At 41.3% G+C, this 16,119-nt stretch overlaps 1 protein-coding gene across 4 annotated transcripts in view; it reads right to left on the bottom strand.

Annotated features, from left to right (window-relative positions):
* Nucleotides 1-614: 614 nt before the first annotated feature.
* bicd1a (bicaudal D homolog 1a) overlaps nucleotides 615-16,119 on the bottom strand; it is a 33,891-nt gene continuing 18,386 nt past the window's right edge. The window contains exons 2-10 of one of the 4 annotated variants that reach the window (XM_063898440.1): nucleotides 15,102-15,314; nucleotides 11,228-11,380; nucleotides 9,991-10,479; nucleotides 7,527-7,916; nucleotides 6,642-7,406; nucleotides 6,078-6,229; nucleotides 5,728-5,938; nucleotides 3,929-4,014; nucleotides 615-2,702 (exon numbers count right to left, since the gene is read on the bottom strand). In XM_063898440.1, coding sequence (XP_063754510.1) covers nucleotides 2,582-2,702; nucleotides 3,929-4,014; nucleotides 5,728-5,938; nucleotides 6,078-6,229; nucleotides 6,642-7,406; nucleotides 7,527-7,916; nucleotides 9,991-10,479; nucleotides 11,228-11,380; nucleotides 15,102-15,314 — 2,580 coding nt within the window. In that variant the 3' untranslated portion in view covers nucleotides 615-2,581. The remainder of the gene's footprint in view (nucleotides 2,703-3,928; nucleotides 4,015-5,727; nucleotides 5,939-6,077; nucleotides 6,230-6,641; nucleotides 7,407-7,526; nucleotides 7,917-9,990; nucleotides 10,480-11,227; nucleotides 11,381-15,101; nucleotides 15,315-16,119) is intronic. The other 3 variants (XM_063898457.1, XM_063898447.1, XM_063898465.1) reach the window with 3 other exon arrangements.

Below are 16,119 nucleotides of genomic sequence, written 5' to 3'. Positions count from 1 at the left end.
AATGATAATTCATTAATCTAAAATGTTTCAAAATTATTTTAGGAGAAATTGTATTTCATAAGAGAAGTTGTATTTGTCGGGTCACGCATACAATTGTATGTTGTTGGATATTCAGTCAAACAGACAAGCTCCTTTGAAAATATGTCGCATCATCATAGTTATCTGGCGAATAGTTGAGATTGTTATTGTTGTTATGGTTAGTATTTGTTACGTTAAAAGCACATCAACTATGTCTTTATTTACTTTCAGTTTTGTTGGAGGGTGAACAATTCAGTCAGTATGATCACTGATGTCCTTCTTATGATCAGATAAGCCGGCAATCTGTGCTGATGTCTCATGATACATCATCCTCTGTCTGCCACAGATTGCTTTATTTCTCAGTACTGATTCAAATCACAGCCCTTTGTCCTTTAAAATAAGCAATCTCTTGATCTGTACTACTCTGCGCAGTGTGATGCAGAGAAAATCACAGGGATTAATGTCTAATCTGTCCGGTGCGTTTTTAACCTTTTATTTGCTGTATTTGTGAGTGCATGAACAGAGAAGTTTGTCGGTATAATGTTGCTATTGAGAAACAGACACAAACACAAAGTCACATACAAATCCAAGGACAGTCTTTTATTTACTTGTGAAACCAATTAAACACATTTTTAAATGGAGGAGAAACTGTTAAACCTTTTGTTCTTTTGAAACATATTTTTTCTTTTTTCTTTCACTGGGTTAGTCTCTCTCCATCCACTGCTATATTGTGCAAACAAACCAACAGAGTTTGGTCACCGATGAGCCTGCGTGGGTTCAGAAGCTACTTTTGAACGACAAATGTTTTCATCACTCTGTAGTTGCAAAGCAACAATCCACTGTTAACAAAGACAAATTCAAGAAACATACACACACAGAAAACAGAAAGATTCCAGTCGTTCATTACTGATGTAACAGAAATGCTTTACCCGGCATTAAAACACAATACTGGCCATGTAGTTGCAGTTTATCCGTTTTTATATCCATCTGGCAAAAATATGTATTCAGTGCAACGAGAACGTTATGAGTATAAAGACAAAGAGATGCGACTTCAACTAAGCAACAAACGTCCCACATTACATCCATCTCAGTCTGAATTGGCCCCTCAAAAAGAAACAATGGGACAATCCTTCTGTCTTGCCTCTTCCCTACTGGCTAATCAGTTCATGGTGATGGAAATGGTTGAAAATTGAATTAATCTTAATCAGATCTGTCAACGACCGGCACTACTGTATTGCTATAATGTGTAGAGCATAATTGTGCTTGGAGTACTGCATACTGTTGGAAGGAAGCATGTAAGGAATGCTGAACAGGGAGATGTTACAGTGGCAGACACATCTAAATTCAGATATTGAAAATGTCATTTCTGTCACCAAACGTTATAGTTTCTGGGGTTTTGGCCAATGTAATTAAAGAGAGAAGACAGAGAATACTTTTTGATGAGTACACAATGATGATTTGACAATGACGGTAACTCCAGAAGAGGCACACCTTTGGGGACTCCTCAGCTCTAAACCAATATTTAAAAAGTGAGTTCAGTTCACTCCATGGTCACTTAAACCTGTGCAATTCAAATGGCAAAAACCCAGGCCAACAGCCCTAGTTCTCATCTCAACCACTCAGTCTCTCGTCTATCCCAGACTCTGAAGAGATCTGAGCTACATACCATACACAACCATGTCACTAGAGTCTGCTGCAAAAATAAATACAAATAATAGGAAGTATAAAATATTCTTTATGCACATGATTTGCAAAAAAAGATCTCTGTATAAAAAAAAACAATCATTCTAGTAATGTTGGAAAGGTAGCTGAAATCCACTCACTACCACCACCACCACTACCACCACCACCACCACAAGAAAAATTTCTCTTGTATTAAATGTTTACCTTCATTAGTCTGTCTGCATCGTCAAACCAAATGTACCCTACACTTCTATTTGGCATACATATGTTTTGATTATATTATACTGACAAATTCTAAAATTGAAAATACTGTACTGTACGGTTAGGCAAGATGTAATACTGTTTACAAGATCAATAATAACTTTTGTTAGCATCAACTTTGCTTTGTTAAAGAATATCTGCCATATACAGAAGTACATTTGCTAAATTATCTTTGATTAAGGAAGTCTTCACCACAGCAGTGAAACACCTCTTGAATTTCCATTTTGAGACTGACCAACAATTACAGAAAAAAACATTCCATGATAAATACCTCAGAAATCACAAATCAATATGTAAATAAATAATAAATAGTACATAAATGATTAATAAATAGTTTAGGAATTAAGGAAAGATTCCTATTATTTTTCACTCATTTTGCACCTCATTTCAGTCCTTTCCAGGACAGGATGAAGAGAGCATCCTCTTCTTCTGCGACCCAGGTAACCAGGAGGCCTGCAGAGGGCCGGATCATGTAGCGATTAGGTGGACTCACGTTGGTCAGTAAGCACCAGATGGGACTGCTGGGGGGAGTTAAACTGAAGGAACCCCCATCCAGAGTGTCCTTGTCTCTGCATGACACATACAAGACCGGGCCCTGGCCCTGGCCTGGAGCAGCGGGTTAGGTGTCGGGTGGCAGGGGATGCTGGGCCAGACAGATACGAGGGTCGCAAGGGGAGAGAAGGCTACTTTTGCTGGACAGTACTGCTCGCTGTTCCTGGAGGTCTGCCAAATATTTAGGACTGTAAAAATGTAGAGAAAACACAAGAGAATAAATAATATTAAGTGAAAAGACATGTTTGTCCAGGGTTACAGAAGAGGGGAACAGTCACTGGCAGAATTAATAAAACAAATATGCAACATGTGACAAGGGTGCAAAAGACAGACATGCTTTTTTTTTAAAGGAAACGTTTTAAAGAAATTGAATTTTTAGCCAAAAGGTTGAAATGTGAATATAAATACTCTAGTATGCTATATATAAAGTTAGTGCTAGCAGTCAATTAGCTTAGCATAGAGAGCTAAAAGACAAGAAAGATGTGAAACAGCTAGCATGGCTCCATCAAAAGTAACTAAACCTCCCCTTGGTTAACTTCCTGTGGTTGGATGTCTTTGTGAGAGCAAAGCCTCCAGGAAGTGAGCGCTGGGCTAAACCCAAATAAAACTAGATCAGAGTACTTTGACCTCATTTGTCTGAATTGTAGTTTGACAAAATAGATAATACTTTTTGAGATGCTTGTGTTTGGATTCAGCCAGTCCTAGCAGTTTCCATCCCTCAGCAAAGTTAAACTAACCAGTTACTAGCAGCTGCTCTACGTTTAGCATACATCCAGGGAGGTAATCTTACCACTATTAATTGGCAAGAATGAATTAAACCTAAATCCAGATTATGCTTCAAGACAAAGTATAATGTGAGAACATAGACAACCAAAAATGATTGGGGAGTATTCGCTAATCAGCTCGACAGTAGAAAACAAACATGGCCTTAGACCTGTCAGCAGTTTCCTAGTTGCTGTGAATGACTTCCTCAGCCCATTGACATATACGGTTAAAAAGATGGACACATTGTCTTCCAGTCTGATGGTAGCTCAAACACTACTGTCAACAGCTTTCGCTTTACTGGCTAAGTCATACTGTATGTCTATATGTGAAGAGAGAGAAAACTATAGTGTAAAATGTATTTATTAAAGTTAACAATCAACTTTGTAACTCTAACTGTTTTATTTTATATCATGTTTTTTTTCTCCAGTTGTAATTATTAAAGGGAGCAGGTGAAGAACACTGTCATGCTAAACTTAAAATGTGAAAAATTTGAGCATGCAAGAAAATGTAACTTCTACAGATACAGGTGTGCAACCAGAAAATATGTGCTTAGTAAATAGAATGTGAATGGCGTGTTCATTATGGCTTGTAAAAGATAGAAGGATAGATGCCAATGAGCCTACCACTAGCAAGTTCTACAGCATGTTACCTGCGTGCTAGGGAGGCTCTCCCTCGCCTTAGTTGTGGGGAGAGTGACGGTACTGAGGCAGCAGGCTGCTGACAATCTACAAGAAACTGATAAATTAGACAAATATACAGAGTGGTAACACTCAGGGTTAGACATTAAGGACAGAGAAAACACGGAGGACAGGAAAGGGGAAGACCTGGTCAGCATCAACGAGACTGTTTGCTATAATAATAACATTTTGTTTAGGATAAGACATTTTCTGCTGGAGAATCAATGTTTCAGTATGTACAGAATCCTATGAGAAAGCAGATCAAGAGGAAATTTTAGCAAACAACGGAAAGAGCAGGTACTTAAATCGTAACTAAACCAGTTTCATCTGATCACACCGACTCTCTAGAGGTGGGAAACACAAAGAGACACAGACATGAATATATATTCAAATACACATACACACAGACTCGAAAATCCAATATTATAAGGATTTGTACAGCACAAAAAGAGAAGGACAGACACAGAGGGGATAATTTGGAACAATCCAACCACAAACAACTCCAGGTCACTGGCTGTTCACGGCTCAATTTAGATAATTAACTCCACAACAGTCATGCTTGTCACTTCTCCATTAAAGTTTACATTATGTTGTGTTATACTAAAATGGTATTTGCTATTTGATTTTAAAGGACAGAGAGACACATCAAAAGGCATTTGACAGGAAAGAGATTGGAAATGTTCTCAGACACTGCTATCTGGTGGAGAAAAAACAGGAAACACTGTGAGACAGTATTATTTAGACATTGGCTGTTGGTGGAAGAAGTAATAGAGTTAGTTGAATCTATGGTTTTGCTTTGTATAATATATGTGGGATAAGGGGAAAACTGATCACGGTAAATCCAATATAAAGTTGAGGCACAGAGAGGAGGTCTGACTGGTTTCCATACCACTCCTTACAACATATTGTTACTCCAGTCAAATGCTTTTTGACAGATCTCTAAGTGTGAGAAAATCAGGCATGCAATAATTAAATAGAGGAAATATCATTCAACAACAAATACTTATTTTATGCAATAGTTTAGTAACAAAAAACCCCCAACAATTCTAACATGTTATTTTTAGAGTTTGCCACAAGGAGGCAATGTGAGTCACTGAATGCTGCTGCAGCAGAGGCTTCAGGCATTGCTTTGTTTAGTCGGAAACACTTCCCAGGACTCTACGAAATTGATCATAATGATGATCATAATGCGATCATATTTATGGTAGCATGTATTTATATACCTGGTATGACATTTGTGGTGTTGTCTATTACAAAATGCTAAACAGTCCAATCTTCAAAATCGAAAAAAGAGGTTCAGTGGTGTTTTGAGGATGGAGTGAGCTCCTTCTTCCTAAGTGTTCAAACCTTAGACATGTGAAAACTAGTTTTTCCTCCTCTCTGTGTCCCACCTTCTGGGAACTGTACTTTCTACATACAATATAAGATATTGGTGCTGGGTGATGAGTCATCGCCTTCGTCGGAGGTGAGGAGATACTGGGGAAGGGCTACGGGTTCTGGGAGATGGTGACAGACGACCTAAGTCTTGTCTTGAATAAATGAGACGTCTGAACTCTAAGGTTAGCCGCTCAGGGTCTACAATTATCGGCGGGGAGCCTGAAGAGTAGCAAGAGTAACTGAGATTTTGATGAAGAATTGTGTCTGAAGTCCACGCAGACATGGACGGACTAGTAAGGGTCAGGGGGGTGTTGAGGGTGTGGGTGGTGATAAAGGAGGGGTTTTGGACTCTCGTGGGAATGGAGGGAGCTGTGAAGGTGCCTCTGAGACTTACTTGGGGCGGGCTGCTTTTTATCCTGGGCACTTTAGCGCCTCGGCCACGGTAGGTTTGCTCGTGGTCGAACTCCAGATCCTCCAGCCGTTGGGTCAAGGCCAGTTTCTGCTGGATGGCCATGCGGAGGAGAGAGTTCAGTGTCTTTTTCTCATCTTCTGCTGCCGCCAGCTGCCTCTGCATCTCATCCAGCTGAGTAACATACTCATCACATCTAACGACAAAGAGAGGATGAAGATACAGAGGGGAAACAAAGATTTAGTAGGAGATTTCTGCAATAAATGCAAATTCATGATTTATATTTGAGGAATTGTCCCTTTCCCATCTTATTGGACTCATATATCCCCGCTCACCTTGTGGCAAACATGGCCCTAAGAGACGAGAAGGTGGCGGCGTCTTCTTTCAGAGCCTTCAGCTCGTTCCTCAGCTTCATCATGGTCTCTGTCACCATCGTCTTTTCATTCTCGTACTTGCTCTTCAAATTTGCCAGTGCACCCTCTGCTGCCTGAAATGTGGATTATTTAATATTTATGTTCACAATTTCCTAATTTGGATAAAGCCTGGATTTTTCAGTGGATAAGACATTAGGCATGACATATTAAAGGGCTAGTTTGGATGTTTGAGTCAGTGTTTATACAGTAGATGGCAATTAAGAGAAAAATACATGCATGCAAGCATGGCAACTAACTGATTTGCTGCTGTGGACAGGAGCAAAGCACAACTTATTTTAGCCACTTCATAAAAGGAGAAAAGCATAGATTTGCGTAGTACATTGTTTGAATTAATAGTGTGTTTCTCCAAAACAGGGGCATGTTGCCCGCTATCTACAGTAGGTAATATACTGAATATACACATTATACAACCCCACCTTAAATATTCCAAACTAATTCGATGTATGAGTAAAAATCCTCTTTTACCTGTTTATTAGCCTTCAGCACCAGCCTGAGTGTGGCTATCTGCTCTCTCTTAGTACTGAGCAGCGACTTCAGTTTGAGTATCTCCTCCATGCACAGCTCCTTGTCCTTGTCAAGCATAGGCGCCAGCTCCCTGGCTGCAGCCCTCTGCCGGGACAGCTGCAGCGACCGGTCCACAGCCCTCTGGAGGTGTTTGATCTGATCTCTGATGATGGCGTTCAGGTTGTAGATATTCATAGGCTCCTTCCGTAGGTCTCCACCTGCTTCTGAGGGCACTGGAGATGGGCAGGGAGAGATGCTGATGGATGGCGATCCCATGGGGTTGCGAGTGGGGCTGCTGTGACATGATGTAGACTCCCCTGTGTTGGTAGTTTTCTCATTGTGATGGGAATCTTTGGATGGGGAGTCCAGGGGACTGCGTGAAGGCTCAGAGCAAGAGCAGGCTGTAGATGCTGCAGCGAGGCGTCGAGCCAGGCGAGGAGAGAGCAAAGCCCGATGGTCGTCAGAGCCTTTAAGGCTGCCGCTGCGTGTGATGCGGCTCTGGCGGTAGTAGTCCAGCATCACGCGGTTGGGTGTCTCATTGTTGCACAGACAGACATGGTGGTAGAGCTGCGCCAGTTCCTCACTGAAGGTAACAAGCTCATCCTGTGCTGTGTTCAGCATGCCCTGGCTCTCTGAGGCTGTGCTTGTGGCTGCTCGTAGCTCTGTCTCCAGGCTCGACACCTTCTCGCGGCTTTCCCGGTAACTACGCTCCAAAAGGGTTACCTGCTTGGAAGAAATCAATTGGACATTTGCAACATCAAAGGGTGCAAACTAGAACTGAGTAAAGTTTATCCTGCCCCAAAAATGATGCAGCAATAAAAACATAAATGCATGTCAATGACAAACCTCTTCATTCAGTGCCTGGGCCCTGTCGTCACTGTGGCCCTCTCCCTGCCCCTCCACAGCCTGGTTGTACTTCTCCTTCAGGACCTTGAGCTCCGCTTTCAGGTCGATCACCTCTGTTACCGCTACCTTGTACTTACACTCAAGGATCTCAAAGCCGTGGATATCGGGGTCGCGTTGGCCATTGGCTGGTGGTGAGGAGCCACCATCAGGCTTTTCACTCTCCTGAGGGTCATCAAGCTCTTTTTCTCCATTCAGACATTTCATGCCGCTGACGTGCTCCATGAGGCGATGGACACGGTCGTTCTGCTCGCTCAGCGCACCCTGTGTGTGCTGCAGCTGGGTCTGGGACTCCTGCAGGTTCATGAGCAGCGCCGACTTCTCCCGCTCCACCTGCAGTCAAAAAATGACAAAAGGGAAAATGTTTGCAAATGTTTTATATACATTAATGCAAAACAAGTCAGAGGCTTTTCGATACAATATTACTTAATTGTCAGATCAAGTGTTCACAGCAGCTCCATTTGCTTACTTTACTTTGTATATTTTGTGTTTTCTTATTTAAAACTTCTAAAGTTCGGACAACTAATTACAATTAAACCTAAACTCCGTTTTGAATGTTGTCATCACTTCCATTAAAATGCTTCAGGCTGACATTATGGGCACATTTAGCAGCGAATGCTCTTCAAGTGTTCATACTGAGAATGACAAAAATGTATTAAAAAAATTCAACCTGCAATTTGAATCTTGATGATGTTTACATCTTTGCCAGAATACTCAGCTTGAAAGAGAAAATTGATTAGTGAGTAATTGTGTTTAGAGAGAAAGGCACACTGCTAATAGTAAAGCCACTAATCTAATTTTGTATTTCCCTGAGGAGCTCAGCTAGGGGAAAATGAACAGTAATGACTAAACTAGATTTCAGCATGAATATAATCTGCCTTTGATTTTTATGTCATTCAACACATGGTATTTATTCCCCATGAGGGGTATGTGTGTTGCACATAGGTGACTCAGTGCATAAGTGGCTGTCAGAGGAACACACTGTATCTCCTACTTTATTATATAAGCCCCATATTTATACTCTGTTTATTTGGACATAGCCTATCACAAAGCATAGTAACAGTGGGATACATTTATAAATGTACTGGGCCTGTGGACAAAAAACTTATCTGACATTTTCCCTTTCTCATTGGCTGTCATTTCAAATTTGGGACTATTTCTGTCCCCTTGTCTCTAAAGTAAAGCAGAAAAAAGTCAGTTTCTGCCTCTGCATCTTCTCCCTCTGCCTGTAGGATGATAATCACCCTGACAGTACTCCCTACAGCACAAGAAAATGTTCTGCATCTACTGCTGGACCCTGTTCACGTTGCTATGATTAGCTTCATCACTCCGACTAGTGACGTTAGCAGAGCACTCATTACAAAAAAGACATGACATACAATGTTACATCCATGTATGGTATTTCATTTCTTATCATTATGTGCCATGTATCTACAGTATGCAGTATGTCTATTTATATGTTGTGTAAGGGGCTGAGAGGCAGGGTAGTTGGAGGCACCTACATCCCTAACAGGTGGCTCCACCCTCTCCCAATCAGTGGAGACCCACACAGCAGGTGCTAATCACTCCCTCAAGAGAGACAAAGGAGACAGAGAAGCTCAGTTTTAGTGTTGGCACACGGAAGGAGCAGGAAGCATCTAGTGTTGGCACACAGAGGGAGCAGGAAGCACCATCTTTGAGAACACGTTTGGAGAGCTGGTAAGTCGGTTAGCGGCCCAGCTATCTTAGCCTTGGTTTTGAAAGGTATTTTTGAGTTGAGTAAAAATAAATCCTTTTTTGATTCAATCACTGCCTCTGTTTTGATTGCTGCGCTACCACTTTCCTCTTTTGGCGTCCCAGTCCTGTTACAGTTGTATGTATGTTTACCTTTTTTTCAGACATTTATATATCCTGTTTAGCGGAGTAGCTTGCTGCCAAACCAAATATGCTGTTGTGTTTAATAAACAATAAGCATCTTATCTTTATTGTCACTTATGGTTTTAATGCCGTTACATTGCCATTATTTGTATATTGTGTTGAAAGACCAACAATCAGTAAATGCTGTAGCGTTTTATGTTGTTTTTCCTGCTTTTCTTCTAATTCCCAAACTGTCATCACCTTGCCATTTCCTTGCTATTATCAGGGGCAGTGACTAGCGCTGCTTTCATCAGAGAAGCAATAAACACTGGGCAAAACACACACACGCACCTGAAAATGTATTTGCCTTCCAATGAGCTTGAGTACCACAGTAAATTGTCTGGGGTTGGTGTTGGTAACAGCTTTAAAGCAGATACAGTTTTCCAGACAGTAACCGGACACATAACCAATGTGATAAAGTGCTGTCAGTGCTGACCTTGAAAATAACATTCAATATTACAAAATGGCTAGAACCAAGAATAAAAGCCTGCTATATTTCCTTATGACCCACCTGTAGTAGCTGCTGTTTGAGCTTCTGCATCTCGGACAGGTTGAGCTCACTGAACAGGTCCGGCACCGGGTGCAGGCCTTCTCCTTTCCAGCCCGGTCGGAATTCCCCGTTCATCTTAGCCAATCCGGTGCCTGTGTGAACATGACCATTGCGACGATTGCTGTCCTCGTTGTTGCTGTTAACAGCAGGCATGGCACTGCCGTTTGTGCCATTGGTCTCCTCAGGGAACTTGAGGCCCTCAACACCAGTGACAGTGAGGGCCAGATGGGCCCCTGCTCCGTAGACGCTGTCACTCAGACTGAGGTGGTGGGCCAACTCCTTCCTCAGATTGTTCTTCTGCTCACGCTCACTCTTTAGGGCATCTAAGGCCTCCTCCAACTGACCCTGAGAAATGTCTTTCAGACGTAGTGCGTCTTCCAGCTGACTGTTGAGGAGGACAGTCTCCTCCTCGAGGACTTTGGATTCATGTTTCAGTCCCTCATATTCCACCTGATGGGCAGCAGAGAGGATGGAAATGAACAGGAAAAGAAAGAATAGAAACATGTCATTAACTTGCTTAATTATGTTTTAAAACAAAAGAATACTGTTTAAGGATCGGATGGCCCTACCCTAGGTCACACTGGAGGAAACATTAGTAGTTGTGAGTAAAACAAAAATAAGTAAAGTAACAAGTTTATATAATGTACAATTTTGACATTATTCTTTGCAAATGAAACAATTTTTGAGCGATGTAATCAAAGCAAAAAAACACCCTTCCATAAGGGTTTATGAATCCTGATTTTGTACTATTAGTCTGATCTAAACACATGCCACGGTAATGTGGTCAAATATATATATTAAATCATTTGAATACAGTCCAGCAATATCTAATTCTTACATCACTTGAGAGATATTAGGTTGATATACAACCTTAATCTAGCTCAGCACATGTATTAATAATCTGTGTCTAAAGGCAAAACAGACACTGTGGAACACTTCAGAGAATACTGCATCTCCTGAAGAGAAATTAAAGATGATGAGCATTCAGATAAGAGCACTTTCTGATCCACTGCATCATGGAAATTGATACTGAAAACATAAAGGGGTAACTGATATTATGATATGAAGTGTGAGTCATTCATTTCAACTAATATGGGTCTTGGTGTTTCACCATTTAAAAGGCGATGAACAGTTGTTTGTGTTTTAAAAGAGAATTCATTTGAAAGAGTGAATGTGTAGTGAAAACCTTTATACCGACCTGGCTCTGCTTGAGTGTAGACACCAGTTTCTGCAGCGTGATGTTCTCCTCCTCCAGCTCGGTGTAATCCTGGAGCAGCCTGGTCTCTCGGAACTTGTACTCCTTGACCTCCTCCCTCATCCTGCTCCTTTGTAGCTCCAGTATCTCATTGCTCTGGAGCAGAGGAAACAGGATGAAAAGAGAAAAGCAGGGAGAGAAGATTAATACAATGAGGAGCGAAAGAGAAAAAACAAGAGAATTTGATAACCTAAATTCCCTGGCAGATAACATTTAAAACTGTTCCCTCATTTGAGGATGCACACTGTAATAATTCTGATAATGTAACTGGGCTTTGTGCACAGGCGGTAGCATCACTCATACCCATACTGTACAGGATTCATCCCTCTCACAGAAGAGAGAGGATGAGGAAGTTTATAAAAATATTTTATTATCTTAAATGCCATGAGTCAGCACCCTCAGACTCCTGAGAAGTTAATCATTCCGGGTCGCCTGCTGTGCACAGATGAAAAAATTGAGCACATGCTGGACCAGATACAGATGAGAGAAATGCACAAGCCTGAAAAGTCATAAATCTAAGTATAGGAGGCGGCAGCACTGGGACTAAAATGCGACCACAGCAAAATCCTCCGTCAACTACTATTGGTACATTTTATTCCAAGTTTGGGAGATGGATGAACTGACTGGATTTAAAGCAATGCCCATGTTACTCTAACATTACTGGTTGACAGTTTTGTGTAAGAGGGTTCATAATCTCCAGGCAAAAGTTGGGGGAGGGGATCAGGTGTCGGTATAGTAAGTGTGCATGCATGTGTGTGTGCATGTCTGTATCGGTCTGTATGTGTATCCACAGGAAGTTTTGCATCATTTGTCTTTAAAAATGTTATGCAAGTTCCCTCCAGAGGGAGTTTCTCTACAACACACTCCCCCCTTGGACTCCATTCCATGACATAATGACATCTCTATGTAACATTTGTGTTTCTATTGGCTAGGGCTCCACAGGGGGCTGGACATCTCTAAGTGGTTGACCAATCACACGAGAACAGACCAACTAACCAATCAGATCAGACTGGGCATGGGCATGTAAATGGTGATGTGGTTGGCAACGGCTCCCCTCCAGAGAGAGTTTCTCTCCCACACACACCTCCATTTGACTCCTTGTTTACTTCTGTAACACAGTGATATCCCAGTCTATACTATATGCTAGCGCTCCAACACATTGTACGTGAGGCTAAGGGGTGGGACATCTCTAGCGGTTGACCAATCACAACAAAAACTAACCAATCACTGGGCTCTGGTTTCAGACAGAGGGTGAAAAGAGGTGCTGCAGCACAGGCAGTATGAGAAAAATAAAGTGAAATGTCAAAGTAAAAGCAGAAAATACAAATATGAACCTAAAAAAGATCATAACAGGGCCCCTTTTTAAAGTTACTTGTTGACAGTGTTGCTGTTAGAGGTTCATTATCTCCAGTCAAAAGTAAGACATGGGTGAAGTGTGAGGAGTGTGTGTGTGTGCATGTATGTTTTCTGTCTGTTTGTCTAACCACAACTAATCTCGACTCAAACATCTATGTTAAAGTGTGATCTCAATATGTACAGGAGGACCTGCAGATTAAATTAGGCACAACATTAAAAAAAAAACTGTTTTCGCCATCTTAAATGTAAGGGAGCCTGGAGGGACAATTAAGTGACAAGCAGAATAAGAAAGTGGTTCCTTTATTTTCAATTTTACTAAATGTGCTTAGTAAAATGCAACTAAATTGGAGCATCAAATGAAGCATGGTTTACAGTATGTGCGCATGTGTTCACCCCTCTCACTGCAGAGTGGCCTGCAGCTCCCCTGCAGCTCTCTGTGCATATGGCAGAAGTGCTGACCCAGAGGCAGTTTCAGTGGGTGGGTGCACTCACAGGAGGAGGGAACTCAGAGACCTGACAACCAAACAGACTATTCTGTGCTGTATAGAAGTACATAGAAGAAGTACATAGAAGTAGAGTTAGACTGCACTGAGAACACTTTTATACTAAACCAGGAAACACAATACCACCAACTTCCATCTATATAACACACCTTGATACCTTAGAGAACATTTTTGGATGCTATGTTATTGATGAAACACAAGCTTCCTTTGCTGCGTCTTACATATTCATGACATTGCTGCAAATTACACTGAGCTAGGTATGAAGTGACAGGATTAAAGGCCAATTATCAGCCAGTGAGGCTCTATACGAGCAGAGCCGATGGGGGGTGCTACAGTGGCCGGGGTCAGGGACAGTGTCACACACAACAAGGCTTCAACTTATCCCTCATCTAGAATTCACACCCCACACAGTGTGGCTGGGACAGCTTTATTGGATTTGACACAATGGCAAACATGGCGAGGTCCAGCCATGTTGTATTCATTCATCATTACAACCAGTGTTGTTTTAGAAATGGGGAATAAGTGCAAAATGTTGCCAAAGGATGGAGAAAACATTTAGGAAATATTAAATGTGTAGGTTTAAACATTTTTTACAAGATAAGATAAACTGTAGGTGATTTGTGTTCTGCATGCCATCATTAGGGGTGCCGTAAATTCATTATAACATACAATTTGTTAATTCTTATTTGTTTAAAAAAAGGGTTTCCCACATCTAATTCCTAATGATCAGATTTTTTTACAAAGAAAGGCAAAAGCAAACTTTTTTCTGAATGAGGTAAAGTTTTCCCATCAGTTATTTCTTAATGAATCGGTATATGTAAAAACTATTTGTGAGAGATCACTTTTCGGAAGATTTTGATTTAACACGGCTTGTGAAAAATTAAGCCCCCCGTGCGGCTTCAACACATGGTTCCCACGATAAAAGACCACTCCCCCTCATTAATGGGAATCCCAAATGCAAATGAGGATTTCAAAGAGAGCTGGAAACCGTTTGATGAACACATTATCAAAGAGCCATGAACGTGATGCAACCAGGTGACAGATGTGTGGAATAACAACTCCTCTACAATATGTCGACTACACTCATAATCAGATTCCCAAATGGATTATGCTACACAATCTGGAATAACTCGAATCTCGAATCAGATGTTGTTGTGACATAATCTGCTAACATTCAAATATTTTCGTAAAATGACACGCACGTCCAGAGAGTAACAAGTGACCCTCATAACACTCCCTGATGTTTTTAGTGAATGAGTGTGCGTCCTTGTGTGTGTAGTTCTGGTTGGTTGGTTACAGCAGCCTGGCTCTATCTGTCCCTACACATGTGCCGAGCTCAGGGTATTTCACTTATTCCCTAGCTTAGCACCGGATTTGCCCCCCACAATGGGGTCGTGGCTGCAGTGTCTGACCCCCGCTCGAACTCCTGCACTGCCCGACACAATGGCTGCAGACATTTATGAATGCATAAACGCTCTGCACGTATGCATATGCATGTTTGTGCATTTCTGCCACTGTGACCCTTTGGCTTTTGTCAAACACACAGATCTCATGTCAGTTGGTGTAAAGTAAATAATAAACATTTGGAAACATGTTTGCTTAAAAACAAAAAATCCAATAATGACAATTTATAATCATTTCTAGGACACAAAATTCATTAATTTTAGAAAGCAAGGACAGCTTTAACTTAAACTCAACACATTCAAAAGTTGCAGCTTTTATAGTAACCTTTTTCCCAAGGGAAATTACAATTTTACTAAAGTACTATTTAAACAAAAAACATATTAATACTAGGAATAAACATATATCCATGAGGAAATTTAAGCTAATTAAATGAGTGTACAAATGCATCAGCCCTACTGTCAGCTAAAATAATGCTGCTTTCGCACATATACTACATATTACTGTTCTCGTCTGGCATGATCTGACAAACCCTCAGCAGAAGGCAACAGGCTCACCTCGCGTAGTCCCTGCACTAGTGCGTTGAGCCTGTCGTTCTCGGCCTGGGCGTTGGACGCCACAGAACGGCTTAGCGTCATGTCGGTCTGCAGCACCAGAAGACGGCCCATGTAGTAGGCCTCCTTAGAGGCTGACTCCTGCAGCAACGTCTCCTCATTGGTCTCCCCATCCTCTGCCACTTTACGCTGGTTGGTGTAAGCCTGGCCGAATGCCTGGATAGGTAGAAACAGAGGGATTGTCAGAGGGGAGTAATACAATGGAATTATATTTTATATCTAAACAAAGAAGAACAAATAAACCAATAACCACCTTTGTAAAGTCAAAGTTGAAGTGATACTGATCTAAATTGTGTTAGATCACATCATCATACTAATCCATATGAGAGATGTGCAACCACTGCTAGCACATCTCTCAGTTATGGCCACTAGGCGTACTCCTGCTGCAATTTTGACCATGAACCGCCCTACTTGCATGGTCTGTCCCTCAAGGATACCTGCCTTATATCTATGTCAGATGATGTTTCACTGTGATCAATAGACACACTGTTCCCATTTTCCTGACACAGGTTTTAACAGCACCAATAGCTGACTTGTCATGATCGAGGAGCCAAGGCTTGATTGAGGAAATCTTAGCACGCATCAACAGCAAAACAGGCCAGCCATACTGTAGCATACTAGTGCTGGAACTAATGCACAATAGCTTGGTAGACTACATGGATTGTTGGGCGGTAACTAGTTACACTGCCACACATAATTACATCTACAAAAATGTAAAACATTACAGTTACTATTCAAAATGTTGTCTTACAGAGGTTAAATCCAACTGTTCATCAGTAATATCTTTTCAATAAAGAGCTTTTATCCAGGAAAAACGATTCATTCTGTTGCTTTGTTCCAATGTCTAATGTAAGACGTTACATTACTTTGATGAAGTAATGAAATAGGTAAATTAATTATTACATGAACTAAAACAGGGTTACCACTGTTACCTGCTAAACTTATACAAAGTTAACCTTCC

This window comes from Eleginops maclovinus, chromosome 2, assembly GCF_036324505.1.
Source record: "Eleginops maclovinus isolate JMC-PN-2008 ecotype Puerto Natales chromosome 2, JC_Emac_rtc_rv5, whole genome shotgun sequence".
Taxonomy (NCBI): domain Eukaryota; kingdom Metazoa; phylum Chordata; class Actinopteri; order Perciformes; family Eleginopidae; genus Eleginops; species Eleginops maclovinus.
This window is presented reverse-complemented; position numbering and strand designations above follow the sequence as displayed.